This window comes from Pteropus medius, unplaced genomic scaffold (assembly GCF_902729225.1).
Source record: "Pteropus medius unplaced genomic scaffold, Ma_sr-lr_union100, whole genome shotgun sequence".
NCBI lineage: Eukaryota > Metazoa > Chordata > Mammalia > Chiroptera > Pteropodidae > Pteropus > Pteropus medius.
In genome coordinates this window covers 4,321,583-4,341,923 of record NW_024343733.1, presented here as the reverse complement: position 1 = coordinate 4,341,923, position 20,341 = coordinate 4,321,583, and the positions used below count along the sequence as shown (strand labels likewise).

Genomic DNA, 20,341 nt, shown 5'->3' with positions numbered 1-20,341 from the left:
TGACTATACAAGGGACATATTCCCCTTTGCAAATAGCTCATGAACCTTTGTTCATTTTCATTTGGTGGTTGGTCGGTGGGTGTGTTCGTCATGGAATTTCTTTCTCTGCTGTCAGGCTGTCAGAGAACTTTCAAAGTGCACTTCTTTTTACAACAAATAACCCTACCTCTAACAGTTTTCAATCCTTTTTCTCTCACTTTTATGCCCTTTCTAATCTGCTACAGGCTGAAAAACCAGGAAACCAGAATATGTGTTAAAGATCATTGACAATAAAATGAGGGCAGTTATTTTCACTGCTGAGAGGCTCCTTTTCCTTATTTCTGATTGTACAATTCTGTAAAGGGAAAATGAAGTTGCCAGAATTCTGACCTCTGAACAAGTTGAACAGCTGTCATATTTTCAAGCATACACTATATATGACCACAGAAATAGAAAACAACATATACACAAGTATGTTTTAAAAGGGTAATATAGAGTGGGGAGGAGGATTGAGGCAGATTATAACAAGAATATTCCATACTCTACATCACTTTTGCTTATTACGTAGTTTGATTTGAAAGTTATAAGCAACTCATCTACTCTTTAAAGTTTTAGTCATTGTTATTGTGTGTATGATAAGGTAAACCTCAAGAATTCTCATGTAAACTCTAGTCCACAAAATGGGGCTTGAAAAAAAGAAAAACATAAAATTATCTCATTATGAGATTCACACAAAATGAGAGGCTACATGAAATGAAAATCATGTCTGTTATTTCTATAAAAGCCGTAGAACTGTTTTACATTTATTTACTACTATATCTGCATCCTGTATCTAAAAGTATGTTTTCTCATTATCAGTCTTTGTTATTTTCTCCTCTTTCCATTAGCATGACTTTGTCCGACGAGACCGGCCACTACGTGTCCTAATTGACCTCATACAGAGGACAAAAGATGCTGTTCGTGAACTAGATAACCTTCAGTACCGAAAAATGAAAAAAATTCTTTTCCAAGAGACACGGAATGGACCCTTGAATGAGTCACAGGAGGACGAAGACGTATGTTTAATTTATTTTAGCAGGCCTTTATAGAGTGCCTACTATGTGAAAAAGTTCTGGCCTGGGCACTATAAGAAACACTTTTGGGGATAAAAATGTTATTGATGCTCTCTGCCTTACGAGACACACAGAGTTGCAAATGAAACATTCATAAAATAACTCTTAAAAACAAAATATGAAAAATGCTATAGAGGTATATATCATGCAGGGGTTCATGGTGGGGAGAAGATAAGTCTGCTGGTAGGGATTAGTGAAGGTTGTATGGAGGACACAATGTGGGTGATTTTAGACTCAGGAAAGTGCTGTGCTTTGGGACATTTATACTAGCAAAAGTGTAAGATGGATTTGAATGGGCGACATTCTGGATAATAGTCGTGCAAGAAGTAAGAAGGACAGTGTCAATGGGAATGCAGGAAAGAGGAACACTTTTGAGAAACACTGTAGAGGTAGATTTGACAATAAACGCTTCTCATCGAAAGTGACAGTGACAGATGAAGAGTTTAAGGTGACTCAGCATTTGAGCCTGGGTGACTAGAGTATGCCCCTTCTAAGAACAGAAAAGAATTCAAGGAGAAAGTAGGTTTAGGATGATTTCAGTTTAGTGCCTATGGAGTTTGAGGTTTTGGCATCATATGTGACTGACATAGTACATGGATAGAGATTTCAAAGGAGAGATGACTTCCTGCTTTCTCATTCAAATAAGAAGGATTGGTTGAGGCAAGAGTAATGACAGTTGGGACACCTGAACGGTGCTGTCTAGTAGTTGGCTAGGAAATGCAAATCTAGAACACAGGAAAGAGGTCTGAGTAAAGGGTCGTCGGTTGGGAGTTAAGAGCACTAAAATGATCATGAACCAAGGAACTGAATGTAGAATGAGAAGAGGACCCATGCCATGTAAGAAAAGGCAGACCTAGGAGATAAAGGCATTGCAATTCTTAAGAGAGTCCATAGCTTCAAGGAAGGAGCAGCCAGTTCCATCAGATGCCACAGAGAGGTCAAGTTAGACAAGGACCAGAAAAAAATGTTAACTGGGTTTTATAATAGGGCATTCTCGATGACCTTAGTAAAAACAGTTTTACAGGAATAGTTAAGATGAATAGGAAGATTACTATGGGATGTAGAATAAATGGGAAGTGACAAAATGGAGACAGCAAAAGTTGGTTTTTTTAAGATTCATAAATTTGGCTAAGAAGGAAAAGTGACAAAGGGCAGTGTGTAGAGGTACATAAATATGGGACAGGCCTCTTCATATTTCTGTGTAGAGGGAAAGGAGCCAGGACAGAGGCATTGAAGACAGAAGACAGAGATATAGTTAAAGAAATAGGATCTCAGGAGTACATAGAATAGGAATGGAGTAGCCTATCTAAAACTAGATAAAAAGGAGGAAAGGAATGATGAATTTTATTTTAGTTTTTTAATATAAAAGAAAATAAAACAAAATTATTATAACAATAATTATAAAAATGAAATTCAGAAAGTTGAATTGGACTAATAATCTCGATTGCATAGATACGAATGATCCTCTTTAACTGGGAAAATAAATCTGTTAAAAATATAATGTATTATCTACTATTTTAAATTGCCCCAGTTACCTATGTCAGTGATTCCTTACATCAGGGGTCCCCAACCCCTGGGCAACGGACCAGTACCAATCCCTGGCACGTTAGGAACTGGGCCACACAATGAGAGGTGAGCAGTAGGCAAGCAAGCAAAGTTTCATCTGTATTTACAGCCGCTCCTCACCCCTAGCATCACCGCCTCAGCTCCACCTCAGATCACCAGACATTAGATTTGGTACCAGTCTCTGGTGCCAAAAGGTTGGGGACAGCTGCCTTATATTACTAAGTAACAATTCTTTAAAGTTATATATGTGCATATGCTTCTTTGAAAATAGGATTTATTTGGAACTAAGTTGATTTAGTTATATTACTTAATCTTTTATCAAAAGATATCCCACTGTGATGGATAAATTATATGTTCTGATTATCACTTCTCAAATAGTAGTCTTTGAACTAGTAGTAATGAATACCAGTATTATTTAACAGATATATTTAATAAGATTACAGAGGTAAGCATGATAGAATTGCTTGAGGGAGGCAGAATTTAATTACCTATCTAGGACAGTAGAATTAATATTCCTGTTTAGATATGAAGTTACTCAATAATGACTTGCAAAGGAGTATATTGCTTGTCAAATCTCCGAAAACTCTTTTCACTCTATTTTAGTTTCAAGTGACCACTGCCATATTTGTAAATATCCTAGAGGTCACCTGTCTAGTCTTCTGCAGTCTCTCTCTAACACCTTGATGTCTCTGAGGTGTCTTACAAATCTGGCCTGATTCTGTTTACTAAATAGTAATACGGTAATATGATAGTTGCATATGACAGGGGAAAGCCCTGGGATAGCAGCATTTGGAGCCTTATGACTCATGTCCAGAATGGCCCCTGGGGAAGGCATAGAAGTGAATTTGAGTTGTCTGAAATTGTGGGGGAGTAGTGGAACTACTACATAAAAAGTTTATCATTGCAGATTTGGCAGAAAAGCAACTTGGCACTGCAAAATTGAGTGTGCTTAATAGCTTAGTCAATGAATTGGCGCTTTATCTCCAGTTGTTGTTTTTTTTAACCCGAGTGCCCCATTTTTATAGGACAGCGAACATGGAACCAGCCTGAGCAGGGAAATGGACAGCCTGGGCAGCAACCATTCCATCCCAAGCATGTCTGTGAGCACAGGCAGCCAGAGCAGCAGTGTGAATAGCATGCAGGAGGTCATGGATGAGAGCAGCTCTGAACTTGTCATGATGCATGATGACGAAAGCACAATAAATTCCAATTCCTCTGTTGTGCACAAGAAGGTAGGTCTCATAGTCCCCTTCAGAGCTCCAGGCTTTGTCAATTAGAGTGAAGCCAGCTCAGGTCACCACTTAGTATCCAGATGTTTTAGTTACCTTTTTACAACTGAAATGTGGGACTAAACCTAGACTAGATAGCTCTCTTACAGTAAAAAGGCCATGAAGGACTGTGCAGGCTATGTCTGCGCCTCTTTCTTCATCTTCCTCTCTTGTTCCTCTGATGTCTACCACCATCGGTAAATAAAAATTTAAAAATCCATAAATCTCCAAGTCAAAGAAACCAGTAAGTCCTCTAAACAAATAACCTTAATACTATAGACTTTAAAAGCTTCCTAAGTAAAACCCCTTGGATGTGCCCTTTTAGAAATATGCTCTTTCAGAGTTTGTTTCTAAATGTATATTCCCAAGATACTATTTGTGTTAGAAACACTTTCTACTCTTTTCTGTTGTTTCTTGGATTTATTGTTTCTAATTCTTCTAAGACTGTCAGCTTAAATATTCTGACTTTTGAATGAATGATTCTGTTTTTTATTTTTACTTTACTTTTCCAATTAAAGATCCTCTTTTCATACAAGCCTATCATGGTTCATAAGTTAAAATAGTTTAGGAAAAAATTTTTTTTTAGTTTTTAAAGCTGCTTTCAAAACAATTTCTGTAAGATGAGTGTTTCACAGAATTATCAATAATTCTTTAGAGGAATTCCCAAAAGTATTTTGAGTGACCTTAGGTGAGAAATCCATAGTATGGAATTATAGGAAAAAAAATCCCTTATAAATTTTTCCTTATTAGGCATATTTGAGGTGTTGTAGCTACTTATTTTAATAGATGGCAGTGATCACATTCTAATTCCAGTAAGAGAGCATGTTTAAGAATTTTTTTCGCTTAGGTTTCAATTGGTTGCACATTTTTCTTGGGAGGAAAAGGAAATTGAATAGGTAAGGATGTAGGGCAGGAGAAAATATATTGGTCCCTGGTTGTGAATAATGGAGTGACACATATTTATTTTCTGAACCGATTAACTTATTCATTTATTGAACTAATATTGGTGGGGACCTCTACTATGTTCCAGGAACTATAGTAGGCCCTGTGGATACAGAGGAAATAAAATGGACATGGTGCTTTCATGGAGCTTATTATCTGTAGGGGAGAGTAAGCAAGTAATCATACTAATAACTATATCATGTAATTATGAAACTTGCTCTGGGTAAAAGGAGAATTTAATCTAGTAGGGAGTAGTGCAAAGCCTACCAAATAAAGTGATAATTAAGCTAAAACTTTAAAGACAAGCAGAAGTTAGCTAACTTTGGGTGAGAGATAGGGGTGAGTTAGAAAGCAACAAATGCAAAGTACCTAAGACAAAAAGAACTTTGTGCATTCAAGGAGGAGGGGAAGGGTCGGAGAGCTTAGGGCTTGGTGAGCTATGTGGAGAGTCAGTTGAGACCAGAGGCAGCAAGGACCCAGATTATCAGAAAGCGTGGAAGCATTTTGAGGGAAAGAGCAATAACAGACAGATGCAGAAATCTGCTAAGAGCTCAGCATTGCCAGCTGCCCTTCTTTGAATACAGGCAAGTAATCATATATTTAAAGAGTAGAAAAGAAGGTTTTGCTAGACCCTCTTTTTGGAAGGAGCTATCATGAGTGCTGACATCTGGCTCTTTCCTTTCTAATCCCTCTGGGGCTCCCTGGGTGTAGAGAGCAAAAGAAGAGAAATTCTATTGGATCTTTTTACTACATTGCCTCTCAGATGGGTACCTAGAATTAGAAGAAAGACACTACAAGTATAATCAGCGAGAAAGAAGGCCCTGATCTCAAACTCATTGGGGGTTTTAATTTTAATTTTCACATGCTGTTGTAGAGCTTTCTTGCAATAATATGAGTCTTTCAATACTTTTTTTTCTTCCTGGTGTAATCACTTGAGAAGAGTAGATGTTAACTTATATTTTGAAATAGAAGGTAGTTGTATTTGATTCACAAAAAATGTTTGTCAGGAAGGGTTTAAGTTATACGAAGTATTTCTTTTTTATTATGAGATATATAGAGAGAGGAAATGGGATGGAAGAAAATTGAAAAACCTTTGCAAATAAAACTTCAGATGAGTTAACTTTAAAATATGAGCAGGCTAATCAAAAGACAATATCAACAGAAGGAAAAGGCAACCCACAGAATGGGAGAAAATATTTGCAAATTATATTTGCACATATAATATTTGCATATAAAATATTTACGTATCTAATAAGGCAGCAGTCCCCAACCTTTTGGCACCAGGGACTGGTGCTCTTGTGAGAATCTAATGCCAGATGATCAGAAGTGGAGCTGAAGAAGTGATGCTAGCACTGGGGAGCGGCTGCAAATGCAGATGAAGCTTTGTTCGCTTGCCTGCCACTCACCTCCTGCTGTGCAGCCTGTTCCATAACATGCCATGGACCAGTACCAGTCTGCAGCCCAGTGGTTGGGGACCCCTGTAATAGGGGCTTAATATCCAGAATATATAGATAACTCCTAAAATTCAATGACCAAAAATGAACAGCCCAAATCAAATGTGAGCAAAGGACTTGAATAGACATTTCTCCAAAGATGATATACAAATGACCATAAGCACATGAAAAGATCCTCAACATCACTAGTCATTAGGGAAATGCAAATCAAAACCAACATTGAGATTCCATCTCACACCCATTAGGATGTCTACTACCCAAAAAATAAATAAATAAATAACAGCGTTGACGAGGGTGTGGGAAAATTGGAACCCTTGTTGCGCACTGTCAGTAGGAGTGTAAAATGGTGCAGCTGCTGTGGAAAACAGTATGGTGGTTCCTAAAAAAATTAAAAACGTCCATGTGATCCAACATTACACTTTGGGTGTATACCCAAAAGAATTGAAAGCAGGGTCTCAAATATTTGTACATCCATCTTCATAATAGCATTATTTACAGTAGCCAAAACATGGAAGCAACCCAAGTGTCCATCAATTAATGGACAAATGATAATCAAATGTGGTATACATACAATAGAATATTCGGCTTTAAAAAGGAAGGAAAGTCTGACATATGCTACAGTATGGACAAAGCATGAGGACATTAGGCTAAATGAAATGTGCCAGTCAAAAAAAGATAGGTACTATATGATTGCACTTATATAAAGTATTTAGAGTAGTCAAAATCATATAGACAGAAAGTAGAATGGTGATTGCTAGGGACTAGAGAGAGAGGAGAAATGGGGAGTTGTTGTTTAATGGATATAGTTTCAGTTTTACAAGACAAAAAGTTATGGGATAGATGGTGGTAATGGTTGCACAACATTATAAATGTGTTTAATAGCACTGAACTATATACCTAAAAATGGTTAACATGGTAAATTTATATGTATTTTACTACAATAGGAAAAGGAAAATTTTAAGCAGGCTATAAAAATAGAATATATTATATATGAAAACTTAATGTTTAATATGATATACCTATACTTTATATCATCTTCATTCAAATATAGTTTATGTTTGTTGGTTTACTTGAATTCCTAAAAGTTTTCCACCTGAGAACATGAATGGAATAGGATCTTAAACTCTCAACAGAAAATTTTGGATACTGGACGACAGGAACAAGGAAACTAGTTTATAGTTCTATCTGCTACTATTAGTTTTATTTTGCTTTGGGCAAGTCACAAACCTCTCTGGGCCTCAGTTACTTCATCTGTAAAATTAGGAGTTGTTCTGTATGATGTCAAAGATCCCTTCCAGCTCTAAAATTCTGTGCTTCTATTCCTGTGATGTTTAAAGAAGCAAATCTCTAACGTGACTTTCAAGTTATTTTGTAAAGAGGTGTGTTAGGAGCAAGCCTCACACACACTTCGCCCAGGACAAGGTCTGCTTTTATTTCTTACATTATATATTTGGATTCCACTTAAGATTTCACTTGCAAAAGGGTTCTTTTCTAAAAGCCACTGCCCTCATCAGTCCCTTCTTCTCCTGCAGATGGGGTGGTAAGTACAATACAATACATGTAGGTGCAGGTAACATTTATGTTGCAGGTTGGATTCTCCAGGAAGCAGAGCTGAGATGGTTTATCACAGCAGGGTTTTATTATTATTATTATTATTATTATTATTATTATTATTATTAGAAGTTTCCTTTAGAATGAATGCCCATGGACAGGAAGAGAAAGAAGCAGCATTGATCAGAAGGCAAAGTTGAACTGAGATGTAGGCCCAATGGCAGCCTCAACCAACCCTCCCAGGGAGTTCTGGAGCTAAAAATGGCCTTCTAGAATTGGGCCAGAATGGCCAGGCCTTGATAGCCACCACCTAGATCAGTTACGGCATATGAGCAGCCAGAAAAGGATGTGAACTTGGGCAAGGCTGCTATCTGCGGTTGAGGCAGACCCTAAAAGAATTGGCAGCCAAAGAAGACTGCCAGCAGCATGTCCTTCTTTAAGGAGAGTCTGGGTGGTGTACTTCTGAGTCTGTCATCATTTGTGACCACAAAGATTGTTTTAGAAAGAAAGCAATCACAATTGTTATATAAAACATTTACCAGTTTTACATGGATTCAGGTCCAGAATCTTAGAAAAGCCTATATATATATATCACTAAATTATCATGTTATAAACAATGTTCTACCCATTATCTCATTACCCTATTTTATTTTCTATTTAATACTTGTCACTATCTAAAATTATATTATGTATTAATTTGTTTATTATTTTGTGAGTAGAATGTAAATTTCATTAGGGCAAAGACTATGCCACCTTGTTCTGCACTGCATCTCGATGCCTATTACAGTGCCTGGCACAGCATAGGCACTCAGTAAATAATTGCGAAGGAATGAACAAAAAAAACCCCACAGGGAATGAATTAATTACTGGATATTAAACATCATGCTATTTTAGTTCATTGAACATAATGGATTAAAAGGGTTAAATAATCTTAAGTATATCTTTATGGTTTGAAACAATTAAATGAATACAGTTCCTCCAATAATAATATTCTAGACAATAAGAATATTCTTAGTAAATATCAACATATAAGAATAAGGGTAGGGAATTTTTTGTCCACCTGGATTGTGATGATCAAGCAGACATATCCTAAATTAGTCAAGTCATAGATATGAAACAGATTGCCATTTTATACTGGAAGTAAACTTGGAAAGGCCATGTGTAACTAGTAAGGGCGTGACTTGCAATTAACTGCTCTGCATCCAGAATAAAGATGCCCTGGTTTCAGCAAGACACTTCTATCACAGATCAAGCCCCCAAAATGTAAAATGGGACACTGAAAAATTTCCTTTGACATCAGAATTTCAGATTCCTTTCTTCTCTCCAGTCTTAGCCTCCACTCTGGTCTTTCCTAGGCCCTGAAGGGATCCTAATCCAATCTTCTTTTTGAGCAAGAATGATTTGATAAGTCTAAAAGTATATTCTGACAAAATAAACTTGAAACATTTATTTGTTTCCCCTTTGCTGGTGTTGCCACTCCGCTTTTTCTGATCACGAGAATATCACCGTCTCTCTAGACTGGTGGCTCCTCAAGGACCTCTCTCCTCACCTGCCACCTAGCATGGAGTCTGTCACGTAGTAAGCACTCAATAACTGTTTTACGAACTTTTATAGGACACAACTCTGCAACCCAATTCTTGATTAAGTCACAAGTGATTCCAGCGTGAGCTTTTAATCCAGATTAGTTTTTTTTCTTGTCACCCCGCCTGCTGCTGAGCCTCCACCCTACTCTTTAAAATCATTGTGTATGTAGCAGTGCAAACAGAATTTAAAATCATCTTAAGCAACAAAGTCTATTTTCTTAATTCGTCAATTAAAAGGTATACTTTATTTTGTTAAAGACTAAAATTAGTTATCTTTCTATGATAACTGCTTTCTGTGAATATAGATCATTAGAAGTAAATATATTTAAAGTATTTGTTCATTAATTTATTTTAGGTGTCTCTAAAGAACTCAAGTTATCATAGCCCCCTTTTAGAGATTATTTTAAAAAATCATTCTATCCTAACTCCTAAAGCTTTACTGGGCTCTTCCTATTATTCAGGTTTTGGGTTTTTTTTTTTTCCTTCTTTAAAAAAAGAACACCTTTCACCATTTTTGTGAGAGGAAAAAAAAAAGAAATGTCCTTGAGGGGATAGGATGTTCTAGTTTAATTTTCATTTGCTTCAGTGGCCTTTCCTATTATTTTTGCTGAAGAGCGGGGCGGGTTCTTTGACTCTTCAACTCACATTTGGCAAAGTAAAAGTAAATTAACTTATGAAGGTAATGTTTCTTAAACAGAGCAGCCACGCAAACCACCTCTCTATAGTAACATCTTTATCCTCAGCATTCCGCTAGTCATTTTTTTCTCCCTAAGAGCTATCTTTCCATCTTCTCCCCTTCCTTTGGCCCCAGCTTTTGATAGCTACACTTGCTTTAGCAATAATTTAATAATTTTGAAATGAACAAAACAAAAGAGAGACAGTGGGATTGCTGATCCTTTCTCCATAGCATGAGAAGTGTCTGAATCTATAAAAAGTTTTCTCATCACCAGATAAAAGCCCTTTTTGGATTTCTCTCTCTCCCCCTGACCCATGTAAAGGTGTGCTTATGTGTATGTGTCACTATTTAACAACGTTCTTAGAGTACAGAGTGACATTCTTGTGAAACATAGATTTAAATTCTGTTAAATAATATAAGAGAAAATGTCATTTCTCTAACATCTCAGACCTATATTCTTGAGCTTATTTATTCAGCAAACATTTACTGAATGCCTACTAAGTATCAAGCACTGTGCTCGGTGCTAGAGTGACTGAGATTTTTCAAATCACATTTACTCTGCCTTCAAAAAGCCCATATCCTCCTGCTCAGACAGACAGGTGTGATGGGTAGTGTGATAAAGATATACCCCAAACATAACAGAGTCCTTAGGAATGATTTCCAGGGTTAATTTCACATTAAGCTATAAACTCGGGATAAGTGACTACACCACAAGTCTTTATTTGAGAAACATAACTATTCGGACACTTAGGGAAAGACTTCTAAATAAAAAGTAAAGTCCCTTGTCCAGAGTATAATAGTAAAGTTTGTGCCTCATGCTTCATTCACATGCTTCACTATATTTTATAAAAGTTCAATTTTTTTTTTTTACTAAAGATTTTGAACAGATATTACAACAGCTTTTTCCTCAATCCACGAACTTTTTATTTTTTATGATGAAAGAACGTTATAACTTTACCAGGTTAACATAGATTTACTTAAAACTGGTCCCCGATTGTATTGGTGTTTATTTGTCCCCACAATGCAATGTTTTTTAATATAAATTATAACCAAGTCATATATTTTGTATTGGTAACATAGAACACTATTATTGTTCTTAATGTTCTAAAAATTATTCTTCAACATCAGAGAAGATGTTGGTCCTCTCATCATCATTTGTAAATAACCTACATTGGTGTGTAACTGCATAAAATAGCAATTTGACCTTTTCCACTATTAGTCTTAAAATGTGTTCAGTTCAGAAACTCTGGTCATTTTCTAAGGGACTGCTACTTGAAGGGGCAATGTAACCAACAGACAATATACCCAGTAAAGTTGATAGTTTAGTTTGTTTGTGCTTGCTTCTCAAGCCACATTCCCCCATTTTAAAATGGTTTCACTATTTAAGTTGTCTTCAGAGTTTTGAACTTGTTTGATACAAAGGAATTGAATATTTTAAAAATAATTTATGTACTTGAAATGTATATCCACCATTATTAGCCTAAAATTTTGCTCCATTTTGTGGTCTTTTGCATAATATTTGAAGACACTAAGTGGTGATCTCTGTTATGAAGCTGCTATGGAAAACTAAGAATTCTTTTTTAAAAGGAAAAAAATTTAAGAGTATAAAGCAACGATTATACTGTTAGCACTAGATTTAAAGTAGATCAAAATTTTGGACCTATTTGTTAGACTAACTTCTAAAGTGGCATTATTTTAAAAATATACCTTACTAGGTTATTCAATTAGCTATGTGTCAACTAAAAAAACTATGATTTCGAGTTTTAACTTTTCCAGTGTATTTCAATATCCTTGAATTTAAAGCTTAGCTAATATAATGTGACTTTTAATTTGATAAGCAAGGTCCCAACCAAAAGTGTTCATTTTTATCTCAGAGAAAACAGAGGAAAAATATTAAAATTATACATATTTGTACATAAATATATTTTTGTTTTATTTGGTTATGTGAACAGTGTAGATTCTAGTGTCACTGGTCATCTTCGTAAATCAAGTTATAACAAATTTGAAACTTAGCAGCTGCTACATCATTCAAGATATACTCTGTCAATGTACTGAATGTTAGCTAACGAAATCCTCACCAAAACTATGACTTGTTAAGGCCTCCTGTAAAATCACAGGCCTCTATGTAGTATATCTATTCTGATTGCTGCCATTTAAAAGCTTTTTGCTTTTCTGGTACCGTAATATTAAGTAAGATCAATTTTGGAGATAAATCTAATTTATTAATAAATATTCAGCAGTAATTTATTAATAAATATTAATAAATGGTAGCAGATCCCAGTGCCTGCCTCTCTAGAACCTAAACCTAGTGCATGAGTCTCAGTCCTACACCTAATCTTTCTTTGCCCTCTGAAATAAGAGTTTAAATTTCCTGGAAAATAATGTAGAAAATTTTTAATTGACCTATCAAATATTTTTTAATAAATTTCAAAAAATACGGGTTGAGATGCATTTTAAACCTATAGCACTATCTGATAGAACTTTTTGCAGCAATGGAAATGATCTATATCTGAATTGTTCAATATGGTAGCCATAATTAGTGTCTACCTTGAAACACAGCTGGTGTGACTTTAGAACCGAATTTTACATTTTATTTAATTTAAATATTTATGTGACTAGTGGCTATCCTATTGGACAGTACAGTGGTAGAACATCCCTTAAATCTGATATATGTGCCCTCAATGGCATTTAAGGTATCTTCATTATTTGAAACAAAATAGACCATAATACAGTAATTTTTTTTTAAAAAAATCTATAAATGTAGATGTAATGGTAGATACCTTCCCAACATTCTAAAGCATTCTAGATTTATTAAAGGGGAAAAAAAAATCAGCCCAATAATAAATTTAATCTTGGCTCTTGGCTTTTACGTAAAAAACTGGATGTAAAATTTAATATCCCTCAAAGAAGATGTGTGTTTTGACTTTTCAAAATGTTAAAGTACATAATAAAATTTTATTTTCTAAACCTTTAATTTTGTTGGCTGATGAAGAAAATTCTAAAAAATTTCAAATAGTCATGGACAAAATGCAAAACTGACTCCTCACAAATGGTTTCTCCTAAAACCCTAGGGCAATAAGAGAATTAATTTCTCCTTCACTATCCTGAACATGTACTATTTAAAAATCCCCCATGGTTGTACATGTTTTTGAGCTATTAATTATTATAGTATCTTCTTTTCTGAAGGGTTAGAGATACTTACTGTCTGACCACTCCATCTTTTATAGAGAGACACATCACCCTCTGAAAGCATTTTCCCCTTTAAAAGTCATTTCAATTGCATTTAAGAAACATCCATTACCATCCTTCCAGGGAATGTTATTTTTCACTAGATGTTACAATAACATTAATCATCTTTGCCTATCAAGAAACAGGCTTGATTAAATCAGTCAAGGGTATTAAATTCCAGCTTTACTCATTCTGGTGACCATACGGAGACTGAGTTGAGGAAGAATTTGTGAAAGTATCATTTGGTTAAAATTGTATGCCTGTCCCTTTAAATCTAAAAAAAAAATCCTTTCAGAAGCTGTAGAGAGAAGGTGCTAGAACTGTGTACGATCATGACTGGAAAGCAGGATCCCTCAGTGACTGCCGAATCTTCCCAGCACAAGATAGAGAGGCAGTTCAGCACAAGCCTACACTGGTTCTAGGCAGAACGATGATCCTACCGACCAGATCTCAAATAAAATTAAATTGAGAAAGCAGATCTTTCAAGGGAATGAGGCGGAGGCTCGCTTTTATGTTAAAAGCAACCAGCATCCTCCTTGCTAGACATGGACATGACATTTTTAAAGGAATTATTTGGTTACAGCGTTTTAAACAAACTGTTCTAAGGAGTCTGTACATTGCATTGTTTTTTCTATTCTTTTTTTCTTTTGCATATATGTAATTCTGGAGGTAAAGAAAAAGCCTGCCAGGGATTCAGAAGGCATCCCACTAGCGATCAGCTGACATTCCTAACTGAAGGCTGCAATGTGTTGCTTATTCATTTTGTACCGTGGGAGCTGCGGGGACTAGCAGAGAGCTAAACTATGCATTTCAAACAGCAGTGCTTGTGCAGAAAGAGGGGTGAGAGAGAGGCAGCCGGCGAGGAAAGAGCACAGCTGGACTTTCTCCTTGTTTTTATCCATTTCTGCAGGATCATGTATTCATAAGGGATGAGGCGGGCCACGGCGATCCCAGGCCTGAGCCGCGGCCTACCCAGTCAGTTCAGAGCCAGGCCCTCCACTACCGGAACAGAGAGCGCTTTGCCACGATCAAATCAGCATCTTTGGTAAGCAAACACCCCTCTACTCACCTTCCCTTCCTTCCCCTCCTCCCCATCTGGCAGCCTCTCGCCCTCCCTGAGCCTCTCTCGGCTTCATGGATGGGAGGAAAGGAGTCAAGAATGTTTTCTCCCTCCTAATAATTTTATTCATTTTAGAAAAAAATCTGTTGGCATAGCAACCTGATCTCAGATATTTTAGCATTGTCTACGGCATGGGAAAAAAAAAACCTTTGTGTGTGTGTGTGTGTGTGTGTGTGTGTGTGTGTGTATTTATATATGCTGTATGTGCAAAATAAAAGGCCTTTAAGATGAAGTTGCTAACATATCCAATATTTTAAAAGCTGTTTATCTTTTCATTAAAACAATAATGCTAAAAAATATTTTTAAGATATTTGATGTATGTGTATGCAGGGCACTATGCTTCTTTTTGTATAGACTCATGTGTATCTATAATGTATACACACACATCAAAAGATAAAACACAATTTTTAAAAATAGACGGTTGCTGACTACTGTATATAATTGTAGAAAATAAGCTGCTTGCTTCCCAGGGATGGATTGCTGGTCCGTTCTGGTTCATTCATTTATTTATTGCAACAATGGTAGTGGCTGCACTTCCCCATTTAACCCCTGAAGAATTTCCTGGCACCAATAAAGCAAGAAGGGCTTTGCAGGAGAGGATAGGGATGGTCGTGGAAGAAAAGATGCTGTAGGATCCTTCAGCATTTTTACTATTGCAAATGTGATTGCTGGATGCCCTTGTAGTAGCAAAAGGGGTGTGTGCTGGAAGAGTTAGTTTTCATGCCTCCTCCCCTTGGTCCCCAGCGCGTGCGCGCTCTCACACTCACACACTCACACACACACGCTCACACACACACACTCACATCGTTTCATCCTTGGCACTCTAAACTCTCTTTAATCTTTTGCTTCTGAATCTCGCTTCTCAGCCATAAAATTATTGAAATATGAGTTGTTTTGCCCAAATTGATGTTAGAGGTTACATGTGCAGGAAGAGTTAGTATACACTGCTTAGCTATTACATTTAGAACCTATGATGACATCATCCAAGGCCGACCCAGAAATGATTATTTTTCTTGTCCTATTTTTTAAACCTGATTTCCTCTTTTATTTCTCAAGTCTTTTAAAGGCTTCGATTATCTTTGGAATTGATAATGGATTATAATCTTTAAAAACCCAAATATAAAGAAAATGGAAGTTAAAGCACCTACACATTGCTATACCTGCTACTGTCTAAAAGCGAGCAATTTAATGTAGGCTGCTTATAAATAATAAGCCTACCTTTAAGTTCCTTTGTATAGAAGTTTCTTGTAATCTCTTTAATGGGCAATTTTTCATTTTAAAAAAATGCTATACTGTGTAATGGAGATCTTAAAATGTCCACTATGTATTTGCTAGTGATTGCTGGGCACTTAAAAAACATGCCTGTGAGTCTAAAATAAAGCATGCAACATTAAATAAAACATATCTTCATGCCATAATATCTGACAAAAGAAACATGGTATTTATGGAATATTACTACCTATCACTGACTCTTGTGAGACTTGTAACCATGTTGAATTGAGAGGAGAAAAGATGAACAACCACAGAGTCAGAGCACCATGAGCAGGTTGTGCATGTGAAGCGACGTTATACCAAGTGGATTTTCCCCCTCTGGGGCTGGTTCTCTTCTTTTCTCATTTGCCACACCCTCATTCCCACATCATATATTCATGACCTCTCCTGCCTCCCAGTAAGATATTACTACTGCCATGCCAGAATGATCTCACTTTTGCATTTGTGAACTCACCCAGAGCCACTCTGTGTGCATATCAGCCATCACAGTCTTCCTCTCTGTGGATAATGAAAGCAGCTTCCCTACTAGGCCACCTCAGGCATCTGGGCAAAGCCCTCAGGAACCCCTCTGAATCCTACAGGCTTCATAGTGCCCATCCAGAAAACAGCTGGCATCTGTCTCTCTCATGGACTTTTGATTTGCTAAAAGGCCCCTACCCCCTATATTAAGTTAAAACAGAGTAGCCGATAGGCTGTCGCTGTAGCCACAAAATAATATATATATTTTATATATATGTGTGTGTGTGTGTATATATATATATATATAAATTATATATATATTAGATTAGTAACCCATGAGAGTGTTTTTAGCTGGTGGAAACTTCTCTCCAAATGTAATGCTTTTGGAATCACGGTGGGATTAATGGAAGTTTATCAGAGTTCAGTGGTATTTGTATCTAGTAGTTTTTAGGGAGAAAAAAAATAATGGAAGAGAAAAGTGATATGTTTTAGGGACAATCTAACTATTGGTATGGGTATTTATACCAATTGGTATTGGTATGTATATTATCAACTACTACCTATTATGTTATTTTAAAGGCTAATTTCAATAGGAATATATAAATCAGGATATTGGAATATCAAAAAGAAGTATCTAATTTTTAAAAATATATCATGAATCTTATTATTTTTCATGGATCCCAACTCAAATGAAAAAGAACTAAAATACTTAAATGACATAAAAGTAAGAGATCATGGCAAAATGAAAGTCCAGTATAACAAATAATCAAATCATTGTTGAAACCTCTCTTCACTTCTCGTAGTTGTTAGCAATACTATATTGATTTATTTATTTTAGTTTTACTCTTTCTTTACAATCTTGTAGTAGAAGTGCTAACAAGCCACAGAGTGATCCAAAAGTGAACAGCAAAAGAAAAAGAGGAATTTAGAAATGAGTTTTTCAATTACTAGATAAGTAAGTGATGAGTGTACGTTTCAAATAGACTTGCAAACTGAAGAAAAAATTTGTGATTCCTCAAATTTGTTTTATCAGCCTACTTCTTCTGCAGAGCCTAAGAGAGGCCTAGCCAGCTCTGTGGGTTTTTTTCCCCTTAGCATTTCCTTCTGTATTATGCTTTGAATGGGGTTATTGACAAATGTATGAAGCCCATGGGCTACATGCTTTTACTGCTAGATGCTTTTATTATTTTGGCACCTTAAAACTGAGATTTTTATGATCCACTGCACAATTGCATTTGTAACAAAGGAAAAGCAAGGACTTAGAACCTTGATGCCACAGGAAACCCTAAGGAAACTTTAGAATTATATATTTTTAAATTATAATCATTTAAAGGCAAGATTATTGACCTTATTTTGAAAAATTAGGAAAAGGAAGGGCATTTCATTGGAACCTTTTTAATTTTATCCATTCTTTTTCTTCTATAAGAAAGTTCATATTGGGCTGATTCATTATCTGGAGAAAGGAGTTGTTTACATAGTTCTTCAGAATTACTCATCTGACTTCTTAGGCCTTTGAGGTGTGTCTTTAGAATTTTATCTCCATTGGTGAATGGAGATACTAATATTTTAGTTAGATTAGTAACCCATGAGAGTGTTTTTAGCTGATTTACATCCAATGTTATTTCTTCTTAAAATTTTGTAATGTCCTGGCTCACTGGCTGTTCCCACAGTAGGTGTAAATATGAAGACCAAGACCACATCTATCAGAAAATTCAGCTTTGGGTCTTATGAAGGAATTCTCTTTGGAATTCAGTGGTTTTACTATACAGGTGGATTTGTGTTAGAAAACACATTAGAAAGAGGAACATAAAACTCTTAGTTTTTAATCTCCAGGAAAGCATGTAGGAGAAAACGATTATTGTTTCACCTATGCAAATATAGATTCTTTTACTTTGGTTTTACACATTCAGTATAAAAGCTCATATAAAAAAAAAAAATGGAGTCTTCATTTGGATTTTTAAAAATGAAATTGGGTACCTGAATAAGTTTGGTAGCAAGCATAAAAATATTAGCACCTCAGCAGTAAATGCTAGTTTCTCCTCTCATGAACCCCACTGTTCTGTTTCTAAATGCTTGAAAATGTGTTCTCTTCCTGGATAGTGTATCAGAGGATGCTTATCAAAATATTGCATGTCTCCTCTTTCCTTTTTGTTGGCTTCTTCATCTCACACTATAAGATCATTGCTGATACCATTTTTTTATTTGCGTTGCCCAATATCTTTGCCCAATGCGCATAACCAAAGCCTGTCAATAAATGTGTTGAACGAATGAATGAAGTCTCTTCCAGCCCTGCGATCACATGAGAATTTGGGTTTATAAGTGTGTATTTCAAAGTTCTTCATGTCAGTTTTTCTGTTTAAGGCAGAATTGCCTGTTATCAGTCATTACTTTTAGTATGAACTTAAAACATTTTTCCCCTAGGTGTTCTAAGCCAAAATGTGAGTCACTGTATTCTTTTTAAGAACTTGCTATAAATTTCATTTGTTCTAAGTGCTGAGGGCGGCCAGTTTTATCATAAGCATTATTTTGATTCTTACATATAATTAATCTTGTAAGTTGGCTTTGATCTCTTAAAAGGGTAACATTATCAGCCACCAAGCTCCTCTTTCATGTTCAGTAAGTTGCTTATTAGCCTTCTAGTGTGGTGAAGTGGTATGTTTTAGAGCCAAATTTTGCCAGAATTAAATCCAGTAGAATAGAATGACAATAAAAAGTTTCTGAAAAAAGTTCAGTCTTCCTTTATGGTTCTTTATTTTTTGTATATTATTCCAGGTATATGAAATAGTTAATAATTCAGATTCAGAAATTATACATACTTATAATCTACAAACTGGATACAAGTACAGTTTTTTGTTGAATTTGCTCTTTCTCTTAGATCCACTTCTGAATTATGTCCCCAGCACCAGAAATGCTTAGTGAAGGGGAAAAGAAACATATCACTCAAAGAGCCTGGCAGGAGAAGGAAGGAAATCAACATATCTTGAACATTTCCTATGTGTGAGACACCTTGCTAGGGCAAGTGTTATCTCACCAGCAATCTCATCATAGTTCTTCTTTACATATGAATAAAACTGAGAGACACTGGTTAAGTGATTTGTCCAAGGTCAGTTATATAGCAAGGGACAGAATGAGATTTGTCTCCAAGCAACGCTCTGGGTGTGGCAAGATGAAACTGCTCATTTTTAGTTGATCACATTTTTGAGATTACCATTGTGAAAACAACAGTCCCCACATTCCTAACTTTCTCTGATTTTTAGACTTATTTAGTTTGTAATTTAGGTTCAAAGCTCTCTCTAGCTTTGACTGTTTGGGGTATCGAATCCCTCCATTATTTCTTAACAGAAGATTTCATTCTTTTCTGCCTTGGTGATAGGAATTTCCTCAGGCAATTCAAGAACCATAGGACCTTAGTTCAAATCTCGGATTTTATAAAAATTCAAGAGATAAATCGCATGTGAAAACACAATGTAAATCATAAAGCATGATTAAATTATGAACTATTTTTTTTGATTTATTGAACAGATAGTGTGTTCATAAGACACAAAGTTTAAACTTAAAACATACAGGCATACATAATTATAGGTAACATATTTTTTATAAATTTCATGTTAGACTTCACAAATGAAATATCTGGTTATACTTTTATTTAAATTTATCTGTCTAGTTTGAGTTTGGGATTATAAAACTCACTCTCACTATATATATGTAAAAAGGCAATTACTTTCAAACTTGGAAAGTGTAGTTTTACAAATGGATGTCGGTGTTAGAAATTTAAGGAGGCGATTATCCAAATTATGGGAGCCACTTAAAAGTAAAGTGTCTCTCCTGGAATTTAATGATGTACAATGATAGCGTGTTGAGCTTTGTAATTTGTTTTTGCCACATACTCGTGTGATCTGGTATACAGTAGGACTGCCCTTTTCACAGGGACTCAGCCACCAATTAGGATAGAAAATGTTCTTGACACAACTTATTTGTTTTAACTTTAGGCAGCCTGGTTTAGGGAAATGGCCCTACTTTATTTTATTGACTACAAGCTAGTCAAACATTCTGCTGGCAAGTTTTAAATGTATCATGATAGCTTTCGAATATGCCATGCCTCAGCTTTAGGAATATGATTTAAGAAGGAAT

The 20,341-nt window shown here is 35.8% G+C and overlaps 1 protein-coding gene across 6 annotated transcripts in view; it reads left to right on the top strand.

Moving 5' to 3' along the window:
• Positions 1–20,341, top strand: part of TAOK3 (TAO kinase 3) — a 142,550-nt gene that overhangs the window by 98,961 nt on the left and 23,248 nt on the right. For 4 of the 6 annotated variants that reach the window (XM_039868265.1, XM_039868264.1, XM_039868268.1 and 1 more), the window contains 3 exons: positions 867–1,034; positions 3,683–3,889; positions 14,270–14,404. In XM_039868265.1, the coding sequence (XP_039724199.1) occupies positions 867–1,034; positions 3,683–3,889; positions 14,270–14,404 (510 nt within the window). Of the gene's footprint in view, positions 1–866; positions 1,035–3,682; positions 3,890–13,666; positions 14,029–14,269; positions 14,405–20,341 lie in introns of those variants that run through there. The other 2 variants (XM_039868267.1, XM_039868269.1) reach the window with 2 other exon arrangements.